Source organism: Typopeltis vanoorti, chromosome 3 (assembly GCF_054136105.1).
Source record: "Typopeltis vanoorti isolate ZY-2024b chromosome 3, IOZ_Tvanoo_1.0, whole genome shotgun sequence".
NCBI lineage: Eukaryota > Metazoa > Arthropoda > Arachnida > Uropygi > Thelyphonidae > Typopeltis > Typopeltis vanoorti.
This window is the reverse complement of record NC_143551.1, coordinates 151,940,887-151,966,727: the sequence shown is the minus strand read 5'-3', so window position 1 is coordinate 151,966,727 and position 25,841 is coordinate 151,940,887. Positions and strand designations below refer to the sequence as shown.

The 25,841-nt window shown below is 34.2% G+C and overlaps 1 protein-coding gene across 7 annotated transcripts in view; it reads left to right on the top strand.

The window, feature by feature from the left end:
* LOC150108661 (DNA-binding protein SMUBP-2-like) overlaps positions 1–25,841 on the top strand; it is a 240,629-nt gene that overhangs the window by 190,968 nt on the left and 23,820 nt on the right. For all 7 annotated transcript variants that reach the window (XM_090390909.1, XM_090390907.1, XM_090390911.1 and 4 more), the window contains 3 exons: positions 998–1,121; positions 8,214–8,390; positions 11,403–11,595. In XM_090390909.1, coding sequence (XP_090247035.1) covers positions 998–1,121; positions 8,214–8,390; positions 11,403–11,595 — 494 coding nt within the window. The remainder of the gene's footprint in view (positions 1–997; positions 1,122–8,213; positions 8,391–11,402; positions 11,596–25,841) is intronic.

Sequence of the window (25,841 nt, the reverse complement as noted above, 5' to 3'; positions counted from 1 at the left end):
ATTCTGTCTTTCTTCTCCCCCCCCCCCAAAAAAAATGTATAGTCTATCCTTGGAAATTCGTCTTTTAATTCACATATCTTTGTTTTTCTGCATTTTTAGCTCCCATATATTTCTATCTCCACATTTTCTGTCCCTAACCCTTCCTTTCAGTCATATTTGCAGTTCAGTTATTAAAAAAAATTGTTATATGCTTGATGCTGCTCGAAAAAGACATCCTCAAGCATCCTACCAAGGTATGTCCAAAATTATTCCTTCCATAATTTTCGTTTATCTATGTCTTTAAAATATTATTAACGCCTTAAATAAATTGAGAAAATAAAAAAAGCCAATGTCATTATACAAGGGGTACACTTCAAGAAAATAGGTAAAATAGCCATAAATATCTATATCAATTTAGAGGAATAACATGGAAAATTTTCAGAAATAATATTTATAAAAAAAAAATTTGTGATGTAAGCTTTATGACTTCATGTTCTTGTGGATTAGTTAAAAAAAAAAAAAAATTGTAATGTATTTACTTCACTTCAGTTCATTTGCTTCTCAATTCCATAATAATTAATATTCATAACCTTCAAGTCACTATTATCAACTGGAGACAAAGTCTGATTTTCTTAATCATTCATATTTAAATAATATTGTATTGACCAAGTAAACCATTATGGTGAATATAAAAAAAAATATATAAGGTTTAATAGAATAAAAGCAGTACAAATAAATAATTAAACACACATTTATTTTATTCCATTAAACTTTATAATGAATTCCAACCAGCATATAAGTCTAAATAGTTGAATATAAAAAAAGGATTTAAAGAAACTGCTAGTTAATAATGGATTTAAATTCTAAGAATTATCTTTTAACTTTGGTAGGCATTTTATTCTTAACCACCACCATATGGGTAGACATGTATTATTAAATAACTTCAGCAGATTTATTTTTATAGTTATATTTAATACCTTTTTTGACCCCGTTTGAATAAGATAATTTGTACTTCTAGGTTGATTTTATCAGGCTAAGATTGACATCCAGATACCCAGCTTTAGAAATTAAAAGTGTTGATGCTTTCCAAGGTAGAGAAAAAGAAGCTGTTGTACTTTCATTAGTGAGATCAAACACAGAAGGTCAGTATTTGTAAAATGCTTAGGTATTTAGTATATATTTCCTGCCAAATTTAACTATCATACACACACACATTAGAAGTTGCAGAACCCATAGCACATTAGTACTGCATCTCAGAGTATGCAGTAAAAATATTCATAGTAAAGATTACATATAGAGAGGTGTAAAGGTAATATCTTACTCCTCCTAGTATCCAAACTATAATTCAGTTAAATTTCCCAACTGGGAATGGATTCGTAGCTTAGGACATAATGAAAATATTCTTTGGTCCAATAATATTTCATTTTTTGCATATACAAAAATATTAATTCCATTCCCATTCTACCTTTTGTGTGTAGGAGAAATATATATATAAAAAAAAACCTCTTGCTTATTAGGCTCAGTGGCCTGTCACAGTCAAGTAACTTAGCTTCTCGGAAACATAATTAAAATTCTGATAGGGCAGTTAATCCTACCTGCATAGTATAATATCATGGCTGTTAGTTGTGTGGAAGATTCCAGAAATATTCTCTCTTATTTAAATCTGCTTCTGTATAGGAGGAAGTTTTTTCCCATTGTTACTGGCAAGCTGAATCCATGGCATAGTTAGCCACTTTGGAGCAGTTGTAAGTTGGAACATGTAGATGAAGGACCTTATTTTCTATGTTCTTCTAAATGGATATTGGCAGTTAAATACTTCAGACAAATTGAAAGAACTGCAAATATCTGTCTAGAAGAATACAGAAATAATGCTCTTCGTCTACACTACAGTTTTTTGGGGTGGCAGATCATGCCATTGATTTAGATATCACCAGATTCAATGGAAAAAACATCCTTTCCATACAGAAACAGATTTAAATCAGAGAGAGAGAGAGAGACTATTTCTGGAATCCACTGCAGTTCTACAACATTCCCTAAACTTAAATAAATTCAGCTGCATCACATTGGTAAAAATCTAGGAGACTATCATTTTGAAATTTTTAGCAAGTGTCCATCACCACACTCATACAGGGCAGCAGTTAGGACTGTAAGAGCCTACTTTTACAGTCAGTCTGTGTTTGCCTTCTTAATAGTATGCCTACATGCACATGCTCATTATATTTCTTTTCGCCAATGAAGATGCCTTGGTGACCAAGGCAAAATATTAGCTAAATAAATTTAGTTAATTATTAGCTTTAGACATTTGTTTTGCCACTAAACAGCATGAATGATAATAATTAGCATCCATGCCAGATTAATCACCATATATATTAACTCTGGGTTTAAATTATATCTGGATGTAGATTTTAGATATTTTCATTCAAATTACTAAAATATTTACATGTTTTGCTATATTTTTTCTGACATCATCATCAATGTGAAGATGTATGCAATTAAAAGTGCAAAATGTAGAAAATATCTCTTATTGAAAAGAATAGCAAAATGAGACTCTGTTTTCTATTTTGACCGCCATGTGAGAGAACAACTTTAGTAGACTCACTGAAGTAATTTTCAAGATAGGGCTCAAAACTGAAATACTGATCCATTTCATGGTTTTTTGTGGAGACGTGAGCATTGAGACCTAATTCTTTTTGATAATGAGCAGTGTTGCTACACCTTCACATTCTTGAAATTTCATAACTTCTACAAGTCTGATCTTTATAAGGCTTATCACAAGAACAGTAAATTTACATGTACCAAAGGAGGAAGTAATTATCAAACTTTTTAACTGTGATTTAAATCATTAGAAATATTGATTTTGAATAAAGAGTTTGGTTTCTGTGACAATCTGCTATCATTCTAAAATAATTAATATCATGGCATGTGTGGAGCAAAAAAAAAATCCTTATTGCTTAAATAATGCAAATAATGCTACAATCAAAACAATAGTCATGCTTACTTTGAACACTATCATCCTGAAAAAAACATGACATAACATTCAAGAGGAATGCTGGCATACATACATATCAATACTTGATGAAAAAGAGCCATCAAAAATCTCAAAAGTAGATGGGCAGCTGGAGTTAATGATTTTGAAGATATGGAAGTATAAATGTTTTACAGTGCATACTCTACACAATTCAGAAGCACTGGTCAGCGTGCTGAATCCAAAATGGTTTGAGTAGAGCTCTCTTTTGTACTCACGTATAAAAAGAGAAATAAAACCGAATGTGAAAATTACTGCAAAATTTTCTTGCTAGGTGTTCTTGGTAAGATTTATGTAAGCATACTTGAGAAAAGATAGGAGAGAAATGGATAGGAGAATGGCTCAGGGAGAGATACCTTAAGGTGGTGTATGGAGGAGCCGAGTCCAGAATAAGGCAGGTGACCAGTGGTGTGCCTCAGGGCTCTGTTGTTTAATTTGTATATAAATGATATAGGAAATGACTTAAAGGGAGATATTCAGTTGTTTGCTGATGATGCAAAGTTGTGTAGCACAATAAAAAATCAAGCTGATGTTGAAAGTTTGCAGGATGATTTAAATAAGCTGGTAAAATGGGCAAAAGATAATGGATGTCAGTTCAATGTGGAAAAGTGTAAAGTCATGTATTTTGGGATTAAAAGATTACCAGCTGTGTACTACATTGATGGAAAGGTACTCCAAGAGATTGATGAGGCTAGGGACTTAGGGGTGTTGGTAGATAGGGAGATGAAGTTCAGAGGACACATTGCTAAGGTGTCCAAGATTGCACATAGGATTACTTGGTTGTTGAGGAACACAGTGACATCCAGAGATAAAGAGGTTATTATTCCCCTTTATAAAGCATTGATACTTCCACATTTGGATTACTGTGCTCAGGTCTGGTCACCTGGATTCCTTTAGATGAGGAGGCTGTGGAGAGGGTTCAGAAAAGAGTGACCAAGTTGGTGAGTGATATAAAAAATGCCCCCTACATTGATAGATTGAGAGCTTGTGGATTGCAGAGATTGGTTGATAAGCGAAGAAGAGGGGATATGATAGAAACATTTAAATTACTGAAAGGTTTTTATAGGATTGATGCAGGAGAAATGTTTCAGCTGTGTGATAGTGATGGAAGAACAAGAGGTCATCTTTGGAAATTAAAGAAGAGTGTGGTTAACAAAGGTGTCAGAACAAGGTTTTTTGCCCGGAGGGTGGTGAACGAGTGGAATTCATTGCCTGACTTAGTTGTGAGCTCTTCGTCTATAAATGAATTCAAGAAGAGATATGACAGATATCGTTTTGCTAGTTTGGGTCTCCTGCGATGAGTCTACTGACTCCATGGAGATACCCGTAATAATAATAATAATAATAATAAAGGCTAAGAAACATTGTAAAAAGGAATTTGTAAAACAAGCTAGATTCAAGCCAAATAGAGTTTGTCAGGGTCCTATTTCCACTTTAAACATATAATTGTAAAATCTTGGGAATATAACAAGGGCCTGTATTTGAGTTCTGATGATCTGGAAAAAAAGCATATACCACAGTGTAAAGTTGTTCGAAATGCTACATTTATATGGTATATACAGATGTTATGCATTATACATAGTATATATACTTAATTAGTATATGATTGAGTTTTAAGTTAGCAATTATAATTGAAGGAAGTACAGGCAGATGGTTCAATGTAAAATCAAGAGTAAGATATGAATGCACACTATGTCTGCTCTTATTCATCATCTATATGGATCCCATTATGAAGGAAAGTGTCATTACACCTGATATCAAAATTGGAGATATTAATCTTAGCCCTTTACTTTATGCTAATTGGTATTATACTTTTGAATAAATCTAGTGCAACTTTGAAGGCTTCCTTACCTAAATTGAATAGCTGCTATAACAAATTTGGTGTGAAAATCAGCAATAAGAAGACAAAGACTGAAAATAGGCTGAAAATTGAAAATATCAAATGCATCCTGAATGGAGAACTTAGAGTAAACATTTCAGCTATTTTACGAAGATTTGATATGGAAATTGTTGTCAATTTCCATATCAAATTAAATATGGAAATTGACAACAGAATTAGCAAAGTTAGGATGGTAAAAAGTGAACTGAATAAATTTATATGAAATAATAAAGAAGTTAGTCAAAACTCTAAACTAGTTCTATACATGGCAGTGTTTTCAAACCAATTTTAACTTATTGATCAGAGTTAGGTTAGATATATTAGACATTTGATCAAAGACTGAAGACCATAAATATGAGAATTCTGAGAAAGATTAGGTTAGTGAATTGATGATTTGAATGCAGAATCATATGAAAAACAAATATATTAGGAATGAACTTGATATTGTTAGCATTTAGGAATATGTGAGTAGAGCTAATCTAAGGTGTATGGTCACTTAAACACAAAATGGAAGAGGATAGGTTAGAAAAACAAGTATTTTTTTGCCAGGATGACAGGGAAAAGATCCAGTGGATAACAACATCTGAGTGGATTGATAATGGTATGTCGTGTCATAGAGACCAAAATATAAGATCTGACATTAATATAGTTCTGACAGAAAATTAAAATTTTCTAACTTTCTATCAGTTGATAGAAAGTTAGTAATGAGGTAAACTTTTCGTGTAGTACTACCATAATATCCTGTATGATCCCTTATGTACACATGCGGCATGTGATTAAGGTGATGATGTATTGAATGATGATGTAGTCAAAACACTGAACTAGTTCTATACATGGCAGTGTTCAAACCAATTTTAACATAATTCCTATATGTATCTTAGAAGATAATGATCCTACTTGCTTCACCCATAGAACAACAATAAACTCTTAAACAGCATGCGTACATCTAATGAATCCAAAATCTGGTAATACAAACCATACAACTCCTAGGTTGTATAATTTGTTAAAAATTTACAAAGTCGACACACATCCTTGCCATGGATGGTGTGAATGCTCCAACTTACTTCCTTTCTAAGTACTTAGCTAAACTTATAAATCATCACATAGGTCGTACTGATTTCTTCATTTATAATTTTCTTCATTTGGCAGAGAAAAAGAAAAAATCCAAATCTACCAATCGGAAATTTTAGTTTGGTTGCTGTATCATTATTTACTTTATACCAGTAGAATAAGCTATTTCTTATATAAAACATCTGTTTCTACCTGATACATCAGAATTTTTTTAAGTATACAGCCTTCACATCTTCTTCAGGTATCAAGTTATATGGCTAGATGTATAATCAGCAATATGGATTGGTTATGAGTTCTCCATTGTTACAACTGATTGCAGACTTGTTCATGCAGAAATTTGAAGAAGTAACTTTATCTCAAACTTCTGAGACTATCTATTGGATGGATTTTTATAGACAGTATTTTTATTATTTGGCAATATAACTTGAAAGATCTGACAATGTTCTAGTATTCTGTTAATGGTCATCAACAAATTCTTGATATATACTCTCAAGGGGTGTTCAAAGTATTATGATAGTACTAACATGAAAAGTTTATATAATTACCTGCTTCCTCTTAACCATTTTTCTCCAGATTAGTCTGTTATCTTCCAGCACTCCACTATTTGTCAGATCTTCTAAGATATTCTGACTGCATCAATCCACCTAGAACTTGATCTTCCTCTGAGTCTTTTTTCTGATATCATCATGTCAAGCATCTGCTTTGCTAATCTTTTGTCTTCCATTCTGCTTAAGAAACCATATCACCTGGGATTAGTTCTGCTTAATACATTCCTGAATGTGAACAATGTTAAGTTCCTTCTTAATATCTTCATTTTTAATATGATACTTCCACTAATGCAATCTGTCCAATCCCATAATTTTTCTCAGAACTCTTTTGGCTGTGGTCTCTAGGCTGTGATCAACAGCTTTATTTCTAACCCATTTCTCAAATGCATAAATTAAAATTAATTGAATTTTAATTTATGAATCACTCCTCACCTCCAATCCTACACAAACGACTAAGGCAAATTGCCTTCTATCATGCCAGAAAATTGGCCATATGTCTACTGTAGATTTTTTGACAAACAAGACATCAGAAGAATATTGAATGAGAAACCTACAGAATAAGTAAAATATTTCACCTATTTAGGCACAATTTTTAGTAAAAATGTCAATTAAATATGAAAGTAGATAATAGAATAAATTGGTATCATCAGGGATCAACTGAATACATTTAGAGGGAATAAAAGAGAAATTAGTCAAAACACTATACTTCTAGCTTTACAACTCTTGATGAGTTTCAGCTTGCAACAAAACACTATACTAGCAGTTTTGAATCTGTCTTCTGTGTGCTGCTAGTATAGTGTATAGAAATGAAGGCCTTCGTGCTGGTGGAAATAGTGCGAAGGATCTCTTGGATCTTTATTTGTTTATTTATTCATATGGGGTTCTCCCTATTCCTTGACTGCTCTTTAGACTGGTTGAGCCCTCTTAATGAGGGATTAAGTATGTATTTTTGACTGTAGCAGCGTGTGTTCACACAGCCGGTTTGCCTGCTTGCAGGACAAAAAACCCCAGATAAACTGGTGGTGGTGGGGAGGGACCCTGCTGTCCACGCCCAAGACCGACTAACTTGGACATGGCTGAGAAAGATCCTTAAGCTCCTCATGTCATTGATGGGAATCAAATCTAGGACACTCCTTCTCCAGGCATGTTGGGAAGTACATAGCCACTAGGCTAACTGCACGGACTCTTGGGTATTGATAAACACATACTGATAAGCAGGAATAAGGAGGTTATTATCTTTCTTTATAAGGCTTTGATACCACTATTTCTGCATTATTGTGCACAGATCTGGTCACTTGGTTTCTTGTGGGTTACATACTTTAGTTGATATACAGAAAAGTGGGGATATGATAGAAACATAGAAGTTACTAAAGATGGAATAGATGCAGAAGACATTTTTCAGTATACGATGGGATGAAAGAGAACAATAGGTCATCCCTAGAAAGTTATGTAATTGTGTGGTTGGCAAATGTGAGGATTATAACTTGACAAGAATGTGAGAATTAGAAGTTGACAAGAATATGAATTGTCCTTCTCCATGGAAATACCAGTTTAATAATACATATGACTCCATAGAATGCCCATTTAATAATAATATATACACTGAGAGAGAGACTCCTCTTTATTTTAAATGAAAATTACTTCAAATTAGTGTTAAAGTATCTGAATTAACAAAATATTAGAAATTAAAATAAATACTACCTATTTTCAGGTGAAGTCGGTTTTCTTGCTGAAGATAGGAGGATCAATGTTGCGATAACTCGTGCCAGGCGTCACTTAGCTGTGATCTGTGACAGTGAAACAGTATCGCATCATGATTTCTTACAGAGCCTAATAAATTATTTAGCTACTTATGGAGAAGTACGATCTGCTGAACAATACAGAAAAGGTAAAAGAATGGACAAAATCTTATTTAGTTTGTATTAACTTTATGATCATAGAAAATAACACCAACAGAGTTATAGTCATATTTGTTTCCAAAAATTTTTTGTGTGATTTCAACCAATGATTATTCTAGGCCTAAATCCTTGACAAGCATGATGATGATGACTTATTATTCTTTTTTACATGATGAGATTATTGGATTGTAAGTGGAGGTTTCTGTGGTTTAGAAGTTCATAAGGCATATTCCGGTAATTGGATCACATTTTTTTTATTAAGCTAAAAGCACAATAAAGAAATAAAACCTGACAAGTTTCGTAAGTCATTTGACTTACATCTTCAGGGGTAAAAGGTAACTGAAAGTTAAAACAGCACAAAAGAGAAATTAATAGTTCATACTATACAGTTGTAGCCGTCTGACTGTTCATAAAATTAAAAAATCAGAATGCAGATTCAAAGCAGTGCTAAGTTTAAACAATGCTGGATGATGCCGTGTTGTTCTGTTGTTCACGATCATAATGTCCGAGGTCTGACTGAGATATATTTTTTTTATCAAAGCTGACCAAACTTGGTGTAGAATTAAGCCTTGGTTTTTATTGTTGTGTTGGAATTCTAAGCATGTTTGCAGCTTCTTTAAATTTCCTTATGTAACAGTTTTTTTCTATATAAGACATGTTTGTTTTCTGCCAGAGTACATTGGGGCCGGTAGAAGTGGTATGGAAAACTAGACTTCATTTGTGTTCTCTTCTGTTATGTACATCCTTTTGGTGTTCGTTCATGCATATTTAAAGAAGCTGCAAACATGCTTAGAATTCCAACACAATGCAATAAAAACCAAGGCTTAATTCTACACCAAGTTTGGTCAGTTTTGATAAAAAAATATACCTCAGTCAGACCTTGGACATTACGATCGTGAACAACAGAACGTGGCATCATCCAGCATTGTGTAAACTTAGCACTGCTTTGAATCTGCATTCTGATTTTTTAATTTTATGAACAGTCAAATGGCTACAACTGTATAGTATGAACTATTAATTTATTTTTTTGTTGTTTTAACTTTCAGTTACCTTTTACCCCTGAAGATGTAAGTCAAACGACTTACGAAACTTGTCAGGTTTTATTTCTTTATTGTGCTTTTAGCTTAATAAAAAAATGTGGTCCAGTTACCGGAATATGCCTTATGAGATTATTAGATGTTGTTATTTTATTTTATATCATTTATTTAATTATCATATAAGAAACTTGATAGATATACTTGATCACTTTGTGGTATCACACATAAAACAATATGATGAAGGTAGAGGACATTCCCATATGGTAGATTAATGGTTACTTTACCAGTGGATGATTAGAAGAGAAAGTGTAATCAGTTGATCCCTCTCCTTAAATTCCTCTGTTGTATTCTGTTTGTGACATTCCAAGTACTTAATGTGCTAAATACCCACATTTCATTTTTTTTTTTTGCTGAAAATATGATTAAATGTTCTTCGATCTAATTTATATAAATGATTAGGACTCATCTTGAGTCAAGTGTCTTTCCAGCCGGTTATTTATTGGTGAAGGTACAAGTTTTTGAATTAAGACTGCCTGACTCATTTATTTTGGTGCATTTTTAATGAAAATCAGAATGTAATAATCTGATCTGAGTGATTTGGGTAACTGGATTACTGCTGATGGATTTGAGTAGGAGGAAAATGAAAAAAGAAAATAAACAAGGTAAAAAATGTTGGAATTGAATGTTGTCAGAAAGAGCGATAGTTCATGAAGTTAGAATAAAGACCTGGGGGGGGGGGAGGATCCTCTTTCAACAGGTGAACTCATTTCTCCAGGTTCACTGGAGAAATGAGTTCATCTGTTGAAGAGGAATTTTTTTTTCCCCCATAATCAATACATTTTGGAATGAGAAAATTAATGGAAGTATTGAGATCTGGATAGTGAATGATGGAATATGTTTTTTTTTTGGTTACTTGGATTGCTAACTCTGTCTTCTCTTTTAGTTTTATTGTTTTTAGCTTTCAGTTATACCTCTGAAAGTAGGAGATCACAGCTGCTGTAATGCTTGCCAACACTTGAAAAAAAAAGTATCCTCAGTTTCATCCCGATCAAAAAAAATATACTATGTTAGTTAGGTTAGTTATCTACTTAGTGTCATCTCCACCCAGCAAGTTGATTATTACAGATTTCACCACAGAGTCCTGTATTGAAAAGATAAATATGTAAGAATATTTTAAAAAGAATCAAAGTCAAGCAGCTTTCAAAGTTTAACTATAGACTCAAATATACAAGTATTATTGGAGCAAAAACGAGTTTGAAAACAAACTTGGAAATTCAGTATTTAAACTTTTATGACAAAATTCATTGATTCAGCTGGGGAGGCATATGGTGAGCTGTTTGCACAGATAGAAAAATCTAAACTTCATTTTCGCAATTCAGTACGAGTAGATAATAAATTTAGTTTAATCCTTTACCCAAGTGTAAGAAAACAAAGTTTGTGCCTGAAGTAGTTCAGGACTGAGGCAACTCGTAGTAAAGGTGGACCAAGATCTCGTCACTCTTTGTCTCAGTATCTCCCATAATGCAAAGCACATCTCCTTGCAGACAGGTATAATGCTGTGCATTAAGGGATGGGCCACTACCCAGACCGTTTTTGACTTTTATTGAGGTCACATCAGTGGGAGGTAGACCCAGAAGTGGTGATACTAAGGCAGAAGCAATGGAGAGGTCATATTTACTTATACGAGTTGCTCAAAAGTTTAATGAGATGGTGTACAGAGTGATGAGAGCTTGGTCCATCTTTACTACGAGTTGCCTCAGTCCTGAACTGCTTCAGGTGCAAACTTTGTTTGCCTTCACGTGGGTAAAGGATTAAACTAAATTTATTATAGTTGGTCTTCTGACTTCATGGAGGTGGCTGTAATATTAATCATTATTAGTGAACCAGTTCATTTCTCTTTTATTTGGTTGTTTTACAACAGAGTTATTTTAATATTTGATTAACAGATTTGAATTTTTTTTTCAGAACTTGAAAAGTTTGAAAGACCCAAGCAAGTATTGAATACAGCACAAATAATCCCTCAGAGTTCAAAATTGAAAACTCAGAATAAAATTAAACTAAAGGCTGCAGGAAGTGGTACAAAAGATGACATCAGAAAGGATAACCTACTCCCTGAAAAGCAACCTGAGTTTCTTGAAAGAGCAAAAAGCTCCATTAAGTAGTTATTTACTTGAATACATTCTTTTAAGATGTAAACTTCTTTTTAGCAATTTTACTCTTTTATAATTTTATTCTTTAGTGTTTTCTTCTCTTTTTTTCCTAATCTATCTGAAATTAGCTTTTAATTTTTTCATAACAATGTATACTATAATATTAATTAATAACTTTAATCAATACCTTCCTATATTTCAGCAACACTACATTGCCATCTTCGGGGATCACGAAACAATGGCATATGCATGCAGGCAACAAACAGCAGGGGCCTTATTTGCTTAGTGTTAGTGTCTGCGTGCACATATCATTGTTTTGTGATTATTATTATTCAGGCCTCCATAGAGTCAAAAGACTCATCGTGAGAGGTCCCTCATAGGAAACACAAAGTCTATCATACCACTCCTTAAATTTATTGACCGTTCTCGCTCTCACCACTCTATCAGGCAATGCATTCCATGGTTCAACCACCCTCCATGCAAAGAAACCACTCCTCACCCTCTTGCTCACAGTTTCCTTTCGTAACTTCCAGGGATGGCCCCTTGTCATCACTCCTTCCAGCTGTTCAACCAAGCGAAAGAACTCCCCAGTGTCAACCCTGTAACCACCTCTCAATAGTTTAAAAGTCTCAATCATATCACCCCTCCTTCTATTCACCAAACTCTGCAGTCCACATTCCCTCAGCCGATCCTCATAACTAACATTGTACAGTCCTGAAACTGTCTTTGTTATCTGCCTCTGTACCCTTTCCACAGTTAATTTATCCCCTTCAAATCCTGGGGACCAAATCTGAGAACAATAGTCTAAGCGTGGTCTGATCAGGATCTTATACCATGGAATTATAACTCTTTTATCTCTGCAGGTCAGCGTCCTTCTCATTATTGCAGTAATCCTCTGTGTTACCTTCACCACCTTTGCAATATGTCTCCTAAATTTCAGATTTCTATCAATCATCAACTCCAAATCTCTTGTCTCTTCTATTTCCTTCAGCATAGCTCCTCCAATAGAGTATGCAGCATCCCATCAATTTGTCCCAAACCTCAAGACCTTACACTTTGGTACATTAAACTGACATCCCCATTCATTTGCCCATATGTCTAGCTTATTCAAATCCATTTGCAGGGCTACCACATCTTCACTATTACCAATAACCCTTCCCAGCTTCACGTCATCTGCAAACAACTGAATATCCCCCTGCAATCTACTGACAATGTCATTGATATAAAGGTTAAACAATATAGGTCCCAGTACTGAGCCCTGTCGGACCTCGCTTGTAACCCTCTGCCTCCTTGAAACTGCCCCACCATACACTACTCTCTGATACCTATCGGACAGCGAATCCTGAATCCAGTTGACCAACCTGGCATCCAAACCCATGTGCTGCAACTTAAATATCAACTTAAATTTCACTTATCTAGTATGTAATCCCATTTGTTCTAGTTTAGTTGCTAACTTGTTATGTGGCAGTCTGTCAAATGGGTCTGCAAAATCTAAGTGTATCTGTATATGTTCCTTGCACATTTCATTTGCCACCTTTACCTCCTTTATGAAGTAGAACAATTTTTCCACTCTCCATTCCTTTGGAACTTACCCTGTTGCAAGACTCTTGTTAAATAATTATGTGTGTATGCTAAGGCTGTCATTAACTCCCTGGAAGATTTTCCCTCCCCACTTAGCACACATGGTGATATGCCATCATGATTGCCTTATTGACATCAGGTTTGCTTAATTTCTCATATATATATCTTGCTCACTCACCATTAGTCAGTCCTGTTCCACTTTCAGTACTCTTCGTGTACCATGACAACAGACTTTCTACTTTTACTTTCTTATTCTTCTTTTCTGCTTTAACTCTTTCATATTCCATACTTTTTGCTTTTAAATCATTGTTTCTGGACAGAATTAACTCTTTCACTTTCTCTCTTTGTGCTCTAACTGCATTCTAACTTTTTCTTCCTTTTTTGTGATGTGCTGAATTTAGGTTGCGTTACATATGTTGTGTACATGTCAGACAAGAATGGCAGCTTGTATATACTGTATATTGGATGGATGCTAAATTTGAGTACACTTTATGGGGATACCATGCTGACTAGAAGAATATTTGTATCCAAGCTATTAAGAATTCTGCTCACGTCTTTCTGGAGAAAGTCACAGGACACATGCAGTGAACTGTTCTTGTTATAATGAGAAGAGCTAGAAGAGAACATTGATAATAGGAAGTTAGTCTTATCTCTATCTTTCAGTGATTTTAGAGTAATATCATCTGAAAATATACATTGTCAGCCAGAAGATGTAAGTCAGTTATTGACTACATTATTGCAAATTTTAAATTAGCTGAGATCATCCTTGGTGTAGCAGTATATTCAGGCTTTCAATTAAACTTGATCATTTTATGGTATTGGCAAAAATTCTGTTTAAACCAAAATGGCTATAAATAAAGTGGAAAATAAATTCTTCATTACAAGATTCCATACCAGACAACAATATCAGAAATGCACTGATTTAAAAATAGAAACCATACAGGAATCAAATGACATTTGTTTCTGATTTGCCCAATGGGAAAATCAGAAACAAATCCTGACAAAAGCAGCAACAGAATGCTTAGGAAATTTTTAGTGGAACCTGTGGCATAGTAATTAAATAATAAAGTAACACGTAAAAACCACAGTGAAATCTTTAATTAGTAAAATGACAGATATTTCACACTAAAATTAATAGTACATCTTCAGTCTCTGTAATAGGAATGGAATACAGGCAAATGTTCGGTGAATCACCTATTAAAATACAATTGTTACTGCGTGCTAGGAAATAATAGAAATAACAAATTTAATCTATTAAGATAAATGGTTTTTTTACATAAGATAAAAGTCTCCCAGATCTTTCAGAGAGACATACAGTCATTTCTATTTAAATTCGGTTCGGTGTAAGATAGTTTCACAACTTTGTTTGAATAAGCGTTCATATTTGAATCTGCATCTATGGAGGAGAACTGCTTTATCCCACTGGACACTATGAGTAGAGTCAATACTGTGCTGCGCCAGACCAGACTTCAGAGGTTTGTTATAATCAATATAATATTGATGTTCTTTTATTCTTTTTTCCAAAGAACGGCCAGTTTGTCCAAAATAAGAGCCATCGCATTCGCAAGGTATTTGGTAAATGCCACCAAAGATAGAGAAGACAGTTTATCCTTTGTAGAAGGTAATAAAGAAGAAATTTTATTGATACTTAGGAAAAAGAGTTAATGGAACAGAAAAAGAATACTACAAAACTGGGGCAAAGAAATAGAAAAGATAATAAAAACAAAAAAGAGAGTTACCAGAAATGGCTCAATTCCAAGACAGTAGAAGTAAAAATAGCATACAAAAGAAACAGTGATGTTGTAAAATGAGAAGTGTGGAAAACAATTTTGTAACTGAACTACAAAAGAAGCCTAGTTGGCCATGTGGTTAACATATCCACTCTCCAGCTAAAAGGCTGTGGGTTCGAATCCTGCCATGGGCATGGATGTATGTGATTGTCTGTGAAAATAGTGGTGGCGGTTGGAAGTAGATGGCGCTGGTGTAGATGATGAAGGTAGTTGCGATTAGTGGAGTGGTAGAGACGGAGAGCTGTAGAGCCCTCCCTCGATGAGTCCTTGGACTCCCTGGAGGTGTTACATAATAATAATATAATATAACTAAGCCACAACCAGAAACCTATAAAATAATAAAATACATGAACAAAGAAAGAAAGAATAAATAAATAAATAAAAATAAAAGGTTAAAATACAAACAATAGATTTAGAAAAATGGATAACTTATTTTCAAAATCTCTGGACTGATGATAATAAAGAGGCAATTTATACAACGATAAACATAGAACTGTACAAAAATGCAGGTGAAAATTTTAATGAAAGATTTCTGAAATTCTTTAACATAGTCTGGGTTTCTGGAAAAACTCTGCTCTTGGAAAAAAAAGCATTGGTTATTCCAATTTATAAAAAAGGAAATAAAGATCACTGCAATAACTATAGGGGAATTAGTCTGTTAAATGCAGGGGAAAAAATGTATGCAGGAATATTAAGAGAAAATAAACAGTATTGTAGAAGACAAACTACTAGAAGAACAGAATGGATTCCAAAAAGGCTGATCTTTCATAGACTCAATTTTCACTCTAAAACATTAATCAAAAAGCAAAGAGAATTTCAGGAAAAACACATACATGGCCTTTATTGCTTATGAAAAAAGTCTTTGATAAAATTAATAGACAAAAGTTACTTAAAATATTAACCGATCTAAATATACCAAACCAGTTCATACAGTCTATTCAAGAAATATATACACAGGAAATAAATTAGCAGTCAAATTAGAACAAATATCAGAATGGGAAGACATATCAAGAGAAGTACATCAAGAATTTAGCCTTTCACCTCTGCTTTTTAATATATATATATATATATATATATATATATATATATATTAGGGTTACCAAGTAATTTTATAATCTTGGTTATTTACTAATTAATGGTTATTAAGTTTAAATAACCAAGCTTATAAAATTACTTGGTAACCCTAATATACAATATCCCCAAGTTAAAAAATTAATTACATCATATATATATATAATTATAACAATCTGGAAACAATATAACCAAACGTTTCTCAACCTTTCTAGGCCCAAGGACCAGTAAAATGCCTAAAACAATTCTATAAACCACTAATTTATGTAATTGTTTTTAAAAACCTATTTGGGGATTACCAACATTTGGGGAAAATTATGCCATTTATAACATGATAAATCTAAAAGCATGTTTTGAATACATGTGGAAGTAAATGATTAAAAGTGTATTGTCATTGAACAGAGTTTTAATTTTTATTAAACGGATAAATAATATGATATAATTATGTTACTACTTACTTTTAATGAGATGGTTGAGCTTCTCGGCCCTTGCAGAGTTGCTGGATATCTGGCTCAATATTGGTCAACTTCAGTTGAAGATCAGCACACACACACCAAGACGATTTCTATATTTTGGTTTTATTTGAAAGAGCAATGAAAATACTTCTCATAAAGATAGGTTGTAGAAAACTGCATGATGATTTTCAATGCTTCAAATGATTCGGGAAATTCACTTCTCACAGAAGGTGAGATCCAGATTCAAGCCAAACCAAGATCACAGAATTACATTTTAAGCTCAATTAACTGTTCTTTTTTCGATAATGAAAGGTCATTCTCATGACTGTAAGCCTGAAATGAATTGGGAACCCACAGAAATTTCTTATAAAAGTTATTTGGAAAATATGTTGCAAAATTCTGTGTTCAAAATTCAGAGTTTTGAATTCTTGAATTCAAACCCTTTCCAGAAACTCAGAATCAACAAAAATATCATTTTCCACTAAAAAGGTTCCAATGTTGAAAAAGGTGCAAATTGTCAGTCTTTTTCATAACTAATCCATAACACCATTTTTTTCTCAGATGCCTTTATTTTGTCATTGTTATTTTGTAGGCGTCAAGAACAGTTAAAAAATTTCCTTGAAGGGAGAGATTTAGCTCATTTAATTTTGAAAAAATATCTGAAGGATAGATAGTGTTGATAACCATACTTCGTCAACAAGGAGGGATGCAAAAATCAGAATTACATTCATTTACAAACAATAAAATTTCATGCCTTAATTGAAATAACCTTGTTAGTACTTTGCCCCTGGAAAGCCAGCAAATTTCAGAATGAAGCAAAAAGTTGTATATATTCACTGCCCATTTCATCGCAGAGTATTGAAAATAACCTGTTAATTAACGGTCGAGCCTTAATAAAATTAACTAGCTTTACAGCATTGTATAGCACAGTTTTAAAATCTGGTGGCATTCCTTTGGAGGCTAACTCTTCCCTATGTGTGAAACAATGTACCCAATTTATATCCAGAGCTACTTTCTTGAACATAGAAACAATCCCACTATGCCTGTCTGTAGGGGCACAAGCTCCATCGCAACAGAAGACCATACATTTTTCCTACTGGATCTCTTTGTGTATTATGTAATTATTGAGTGTGTGAAATAATTCTTCGCTACTTGTTTGGGATGACAAAGTTCTACTGAACAGAATATCGTCATTATTATTGTTATCATGCGCATATCTTATGTAGCATATTAACTGCGCATCATTTGCAACATTAGTAGTCTCGTCTATTTGTAACACATAATGAGGGCTCTTCTTAACTCTTTCGATTAACTGAGATTCTATGTCACCTACCATATCATTAATTCTGCAACTGACAGTCTCATTTGAAAGAGGAATGAAATTAACATCTTTTAGTAACTTGTCCAGACATAGTTTTTACCACATCTTTTATAGCTGGAAGTAGTAAATTTTCTCCGATAGAATGAGGTTTCCCTGTTTTCGCTATGTGCAAACTTAAGAAATAGGATGCTTCCAGTGCCTTGCTATTAATTGAACCCATGGCAGAAACTGTATGTTTCCATTATTTAATATCCATAAGCATCGCTGAAAAAATTCAATTGGCTTATTTTTCACATCACAATGTTTAGTTTCTAAATGTCGTCAGAGTTTCACAAGTTTCATGCACTCATTCGACAACACTTCATAACACAAAACAAATTGAGGTTTCTTTTCACTTTCATCTCCACACCAAGTAAACCCAAATTCCAAATATGAACTGTTATATTTCCTACTGTATTTGTTCTTGGCACTGCTTGTTTCTTCTACTTTAATAGTATCAGATTTATTTGCCATTACAACACATGTATCACAATTAGAGTTAGCATCACCTGTTTCATTTGCTTTTCTTTTCAAAGTCCTAGTTCTAAGCCACTTTTCCATTATTAAAAAACGTTTCCAAAAAATATATAAATACTGGGGTTAACTCAGGACACACTTTGTCCAAGTATCATTTAGCACTTCTGAAGATATACTGAGCCTTGCTTGAAGGAGAAAACCTTCAGTAATAAAAATCAATAAACAACAAGCTATCGGTTGAAATGTTGATAAGACATGTTTACTTCAAATTTGACAAAACAACAAGGGGAGGCGGAAGCAATAAAACCATACTGTTGTTCACTTCACCCCTCTTTTATTACTTGTCATTCTGCTGCTGTTTGTTGGTTTTTTTACCTACTTATTCAATTTTAATTTGTTTTGTTTGGATAATTAAAATATATATTATATTTACGGCTATTTTGCCTGCTTCTGTTTAGGAGTGCCCCTGTTTAAATATCATTGGCTTTTTTACTCATGGATTCTTATGGCATTGTAGATGTATATTTACCAATAAATATATGTAGCATAAAGGAAGAAAAATTTACACATACCTTTTTATGAGTGTTGTGGCTTTTCTTCTTTCTGCGATGTCCAAACTACTGTGTGTGTGTGGGGGGGGGGGGGGGGCAATGTGGGAGAATTAAATAGAAATGGAAAAAACCCGGGTTTTTTGAATAATATATATATATACACATATATATTATATTATTAGGGATGGGCTGAGCATTTTTTTATATTTATATGGGGTGGGAAAGGGTGAATGGGTTTAAAATAGCAACTGATTTTTAGAAGGAGGGGAAGGGGGTTGACAGGGTGCGGTCCATTTAGACTATGCTTGTCGTTGTCCTAACATATGGAGGAAGTGGATGCTATGTCAGGTCGGGTAGGTGTTTCTGCTTTTGAAGTGTTTGCGTTACCGCCTATCGGTCGGGGTTGTGACCTCAATTTTATGTTGTGAAGCTTCCAAAACCCGGAGATTATGTAGGGCCTGTGGACATTTATGGAGTTCGCGTCACATTTTACATAATCTCCAAGGTTTGGAAACTTCACAACATAAAATTGAGGTCACAGCCCCGACCAATAGGCAGTAACACAAACACTTCAAAAGCAGAAACACCTGCCCGACCTGACATAGCATCCACTTCCTTCAGACAATGACTAAGCATAGTCGAAACGGACCGCACCCCATCAACCCCTTCCCTCCTCCCCTCTAAAAATCAGTTGCTATTTTTAACCCATTCACCCTTTCCCACCCTATATAAATATAAAAAAATGCTCAGCCCATCCCTAATAATATAATATATATGTGTATATATATATTATTCAAAAAACCCAGATTTTTTCCATTTCTATTTAATTCTCCCACATTGCCCCCCCCCCCCAACCACACACACACAGTAGTTTGGACATCGCAGAAAGAAGAAAAGCCACAACACCCATAAAAAGGTATGTGTAAATTTTTCTTCCTTTTATGCTACATATATTTATTGGTAAATATACATTTACAATGGCATAAGAATCCGTGAGTAAAAAAGCCAATGACATTTAAACAGGGGCACTCCTAAACAGAAGCAGGCAAAATAGCTGTAAATATAAAGAGGAGTAACATGGGAGTTTGTTAAGAGGAGTAACATGGGAGTTTTCCCAGAAATAATATCCATAAAATATATATATTTATTTATTCAAGTTTGCCTGTGGACCACCTGTCCCATTGTCGCAGACCACAAGTTTAGAAACATTGGTGTACAAATAAATCCACAAATAAAGATAGATACACTTAAATATAAAGAGTCAATAGGCTTCATTTCGGCGATATAAACATTATTTAAATTAAGGAGATATTAAATCCCACATTGTTTTAAAACCAAACAAGAAACTCAAAGATTGGAATCAGAAAGTTTCATGCCGAATATAGTAAACTATAAAAATATCGGCGATTACCAGCGTGAGCTAATGCAAGTAGTCCTAGTACTTAGTACAATACCGGGCAACTCGCAGCAAAGGTGGTAAAGTTCTGATCGCTATTCTTGGTATTTTCCATATTGTAAAAACACATTTCCTAGGAAATGTATGCTGTTATTACATTATGGCAGGAGGTCACTACCTAGACCGATTTCAGCCTTTTTTGAGGCTTCATCAGTGAGTAGCTAGACACCAAATTAATACCAAAGGGTATAGCGAAAAGAACTTATATACTCTGCTATACGAGTTGTCAAACAGGTGCACTCATTAAGTTACTTGAATATAAAGAGTCAATAGGCTTCATTTCAGCGATATAAACATTATTTAAATTAAGGGGATATTAAATCCCACATTGTTTTAAAACCGAATAAGAAACAAAGATTCCAATCTTTGAGTTTCTTATTCGGTTTTAAAACAATGTGGGATTAATATCCCCTTAATTTTAATAATGTTTATATTGCCGAAATGAAGGCTACTGGCTCTTTATATTTAAGTAACTTAATGGTTGCACCTGTTTGACAACTCGTATAGCAGAGTATATAAGTTCTTTTGATGAAGCCTCAAAAAAGGCTGAAACTGGTCTGGGTAGTGACCTCCTGCCATAATGTAATAACAGCATACATTTCCTAGGAAATGTGTTTTTACATTACAGAAAATACCAAGAATACGATCAGAACTTTACCACCTTTGCTGCGAGTTGCCCGGTATTGTACTACGTACTAGGACTACTTGCATTAGCTCACGCTGGTAATCGCCGATATTTTTATAGTTTACTATATTCGGCATGAAACGAAACTCTCTGATTCCAATCTTTGAGTTTCTTATTCGGTTTTAAAACAATGTGGGATTTAATATCCCCTTAATTTAAAAAATGATAGATACACTATTATTTGTAGATGATCAAATTGTATTAGCTACATCAGAAGATGATCTGCAGAGATCAGTAAAATCATTAAATGAAATTTCAGAAAAATATAATATGAAAATATCAGAAGTAAAGCAGAAATTATTGCTTTCAAAGGAGAACACCCAGTAGGAAGTAAAATAATGATAGATAATAAAATATTAGTGCATGTAAATACAGTAGGCTCCCCCATATGTGTGGGTTTTGGTATCTGCGGTTCGAAAAAAGCACACAAAATGGTCGAGTGCTGCACCGGTTGAAACATGCATACATGCAGGCTGAAAACTTGTCTAAACACGCTAGTTTTACTGTGCGCATGGACTTAAACATGTGTGTTTGTTCATGTTTAGTTTTACTTTAATTGTCAAAGAAATAAGTCAATTGTCTGTCGTTGCAATTAAAAATGGCATTTAAATTCAAGCAAATAAATTGTGAAAATTTAAAAATGGCTTCAAAACTGAAGAGGAGACATGAAGTGATCAGTATTAGTGAAAAATCAAAGATTATCAATATGATTGAAGTTGAAAAAAAGTCAATTGCAACTGTTGCCAAGATCTATAATAAAAATGAGTCTTCGATATGTGAAGTGTTGAAGAACAAAGTAAAAATTCATGCCAGTCTTTCTGTTGCAGCCAAATCTACAAACATTATTGGTACAGTGTGTGATAAGGCATTACTCGAGATAAAGAAAGCTCTGAGTTTGTGGTTGGAAGACATGACAAGAAAAAGGATTCCTATTGACGGTAACACATTACGACAAAAAGCATTGATCCTATATGAAGACATGCGGCTGCAAGACGAAACAGAAGAGGAAGAAAAGTCATTTTCAGCAAGCAAGGGCTGGTTGCATAGATTCAAAACTTGGTTTAATCTAAAAAACATAAAAATAACGGGAGAGTCTGCATCGGCTGATGAAAAAGCTTCTGCATTGTTCCCAGCAGAATTTTAAAAAATTATTGCAGAGAAAGATTATCATCCTAAGCAAGTTTTTAATTGTGATGAAGCTGACATCGTTTGGAAGAAAATACCCCAACAGACCTACATCCATAAAAATGTGAAGCAAGCACCAGACTTTAAAGCATTTAAGGACAGATTGATGCTGGTACTTTGTGGCAATGCAGCTGATCATACAATTAAACCTGGCTTTGTTTACCGAGCATAGAATCCACGTGCCCTTAAGAACAAGAACAAAAGTTGTCTGTCTGTTTTTTGGCAATCAAATCCGAAAGCATGGGTCATGGCTGTGTAATTTACGGAATGGTTCCATTGATGTTTTATTCTGGAGGTGAAAAAATACTTGGAGAGGGAAATATTACTATTTAAAATTTTATTGATAATAGACAATGCTCCAGGGCACCCTGAGTCACTAGTCACCAAAGATGAAAATGTTCAAGTGGTTTTCTTCCCACCTAATATAACCTCATTGCTTCAGCCACTCAATCAAGACGTCATTAGATGCTTCAAAGCCTCATATACTCGGCAAGTTTTCGATATGATTCATGCAATGGTTGAAGATTCTGCTGATGTTGGAGTCATGGAATGCTAGAAAATATTTAAATTGCAGATGCAATTGTATTCATCAAGTGAGCAATGGATGAATTGAAACCAAAATGGTAACTGCTTGCTGGAAGAATTTGTGGAGTGATACCATTTATAATTCCCAAAACACCCCTGATATTAACTCACAGATAACAACGATAATTAATACAGCACGGAAAATAGGTGGAGAGGAATTTGACGATATGACGGAAGAAGAATTGAATGATTGCACAGATGGACATCGTGAGGTGCTCACTAACAAGGAGTTGAAAGATCTTGCTGTTGCGTCGTATATCTCTGATATTGATATATCGAGGCAATATATTTAACTTTATCCTTTCCTACTTCAGCCGCTATATCAAATTCTATCGCATGTACCTCTTTGTTAAGTCGGTTGCACTATTGTTATGTGATCTTCATTAATATTAATCTTAACGTTATGTCTCGCTTCTCTTATACCTTTTCTTACGTAATTTAACCTTTCAAATGCCACCAGAAATTACCTGTTTCCTGAATTCCATGAGTTATCCTGGTCACTCAGGCAAAATTTATTTTTTATCTGCACCAGCCTGGGCCTTAAGGTTAGAGATAAACTCAGCCTTTAGGATAATCATAGAATATCAGGTGCCACTAATAATGTTAATTGAATTCTTAGAAGTCTTGGGTTCTCTGGCTTATTTTATTTGCAGTCGTGCCCTACTATTTTCAATTTGGGTATCCCCGCACGCACACACGATCACAGGTTCGATGTTTTATGAAGAGTCAGGGTCAGTCATCATGATCAGAAACACATGTAAGTAAGGAATCAAAATATTTATTAAACTCATTATATAATGCCATACAAGTTAAAGTAGTTATCAAATCTAATTTTAGCTTCTACCATTCTTTCACTCTCTCACTCTTAAAACCAATATGCATTGACTTCAAAATGTTAGCAAATTTAATAACTCAACATATAATACATTCTTAATTACAGCTCAATTGGACATTTAGGCATTTTAGCACATAAATAATCTCTCTCGGATTAATTACAACAGAATCTCTATCTAACTGAAAGTTCTTAAAGTTCATTTCAAAAGGATAGTCATTTACATAAATCTTAGTTCTTCACTCTTTCTTCCATTACAAATTTTAAGATGCATTCTCTTAACACTGTTAGTCAATTCTCAAAAGGGGCTAGAACAAGTGAGAGTACTTATCTATTCTTTATCGGTTTTCTTCCGTCCTTCCTTCTTTGTTATGACTCTGTTTGTCTCGATCTTATCGCCATGTGGGTTACACGTGCTCGCCTGAGCTGGGCGCTATCTCTCTGCTAAGGTTTTACGTCGATGACCTTCTCATTGATGGCCTACGGTTGATCTTGCCGAAATCTGCTGCGGTGTCATGCCGGAACTTTTCGTAAGTCAGCTCACAAAATGAGAACTGAACTGCGATGAACTCTTGGAGCACACAAAGAGAAATGCAGGAACAAGAAAAAACCGGGGTGATTTACTTTCGTGTCGCGGGTTTTATTTGCTCCCCTAGAGCGCCACCTTTCTGAGTTTGAATTTCTCTTATCGTCTCACTCATTGGTCTCAGGCTGGGTGACTTCACCGAAGGACTTCTTGTTTCTGGAAACGTATGCGTCATGATGTCTTCTTAGATGTGATGCCCGGGAGTGCTTACGCTGCTCTTATAGTATTAGGGCGATCTTTGCCCTATGTTGCTGAATAATACGCATTCTTTCATTTATAAAATTTCACTAATGATTTCTTTCATATCTGACCCTTTTGCTGACTTACATTCATGCTAGACATATAGATACATTAATTTAAATTCACATAATTCACAGTTTTATCTTACATGATGTTGTTACAAAAAAAAAACATAGTTACACTGCGTTGAAAGATAAGTATGCATATATATTTTTTGTTAATTGTTAGATTCTGGAATGGTGATGTCATGTAAAATTTGAAGTCGCCTATTTCAGATCTAACATTGCAAAATCTTCTATAGAACAAGATGACGAAGTGGATGAAAGTGAACAAGAACCACTAGCTTGGACACTTAAAAAATTTACCACGATATTTCGAACGGCTCAAACTTTAAAGGAACAGATAATGGATTATGATTCAATGATGGAGTGCAACATAAAAATTACTCGCACAATAACAGAAGCATTGGAACCTTTGCAGAACCTGTTTACTGAATTGAAGAGACAAAAACGGCAGCGTCCAATAAGAATGTTTTTTTAAAAAGCCGACGAAGCTTCTACTATCGATGATTCTCAGCTGTCCACATCATTTGCTCAGTAGGCAAGCAAACAGCCGACTGCCAAAGATTCAGAAGATGAATAAATATATAGCTGAACACAACAAGGTGTTCTGATCTTAGTTGATTCCTCCTAATAAGAATAAAAATGTTAAGATTTTATTAATACTTACATTTTATTTAGCATATTTTCTCATTTTGTTCTGCATAATAATTAGTATGTGGGTTAAAATTTATTTGTTTTCAATAAAACTTTGTCTAAAGACAAAGTTTTATTGAAAGAGGCAATTTTTTTGTTTTGCCACTTCACCCTTATTACTCAGGGGTGCTTTCTACCGCATTTGGGCACACATTAGATTGCTCCACGTAGATTTTAAAACTTTAAAAATTGTTTCATGATAATTTTAAATAAATATGTAATATTATTATCGAGGAACAATGGAATGTGTGCCCAAATGCCTTAGTTAGCATCCCTGGATAGTGTAGGTGAAGTGGAAGTCTTGAAATGACCTCATTTAATAAAAAAATAATTCTTTTTATTATCATCATCATCATCAAATTCCTGCCATGTACCCTCAAGGGGTGTACAGGATATGATAGTACTACATGAAAAAAATTACATCATTATTAATTTCCTATCTACAATTTTCCTCCAAATCAGTCTGTTACTTGTCAACACTCCAACATTATCAGATCTTATATTTCTATCGTCTAAAGCACTTTGTACCGTATCAATCCACCTATATCTTGGTCTTCCTCTGGGTCGTTTTGCTGCCAACCTGGCAGAGAACACTTGTTTTGCTAATCTTTCTTCGCCCATTCTGTTTAAGTGACCATACCACCT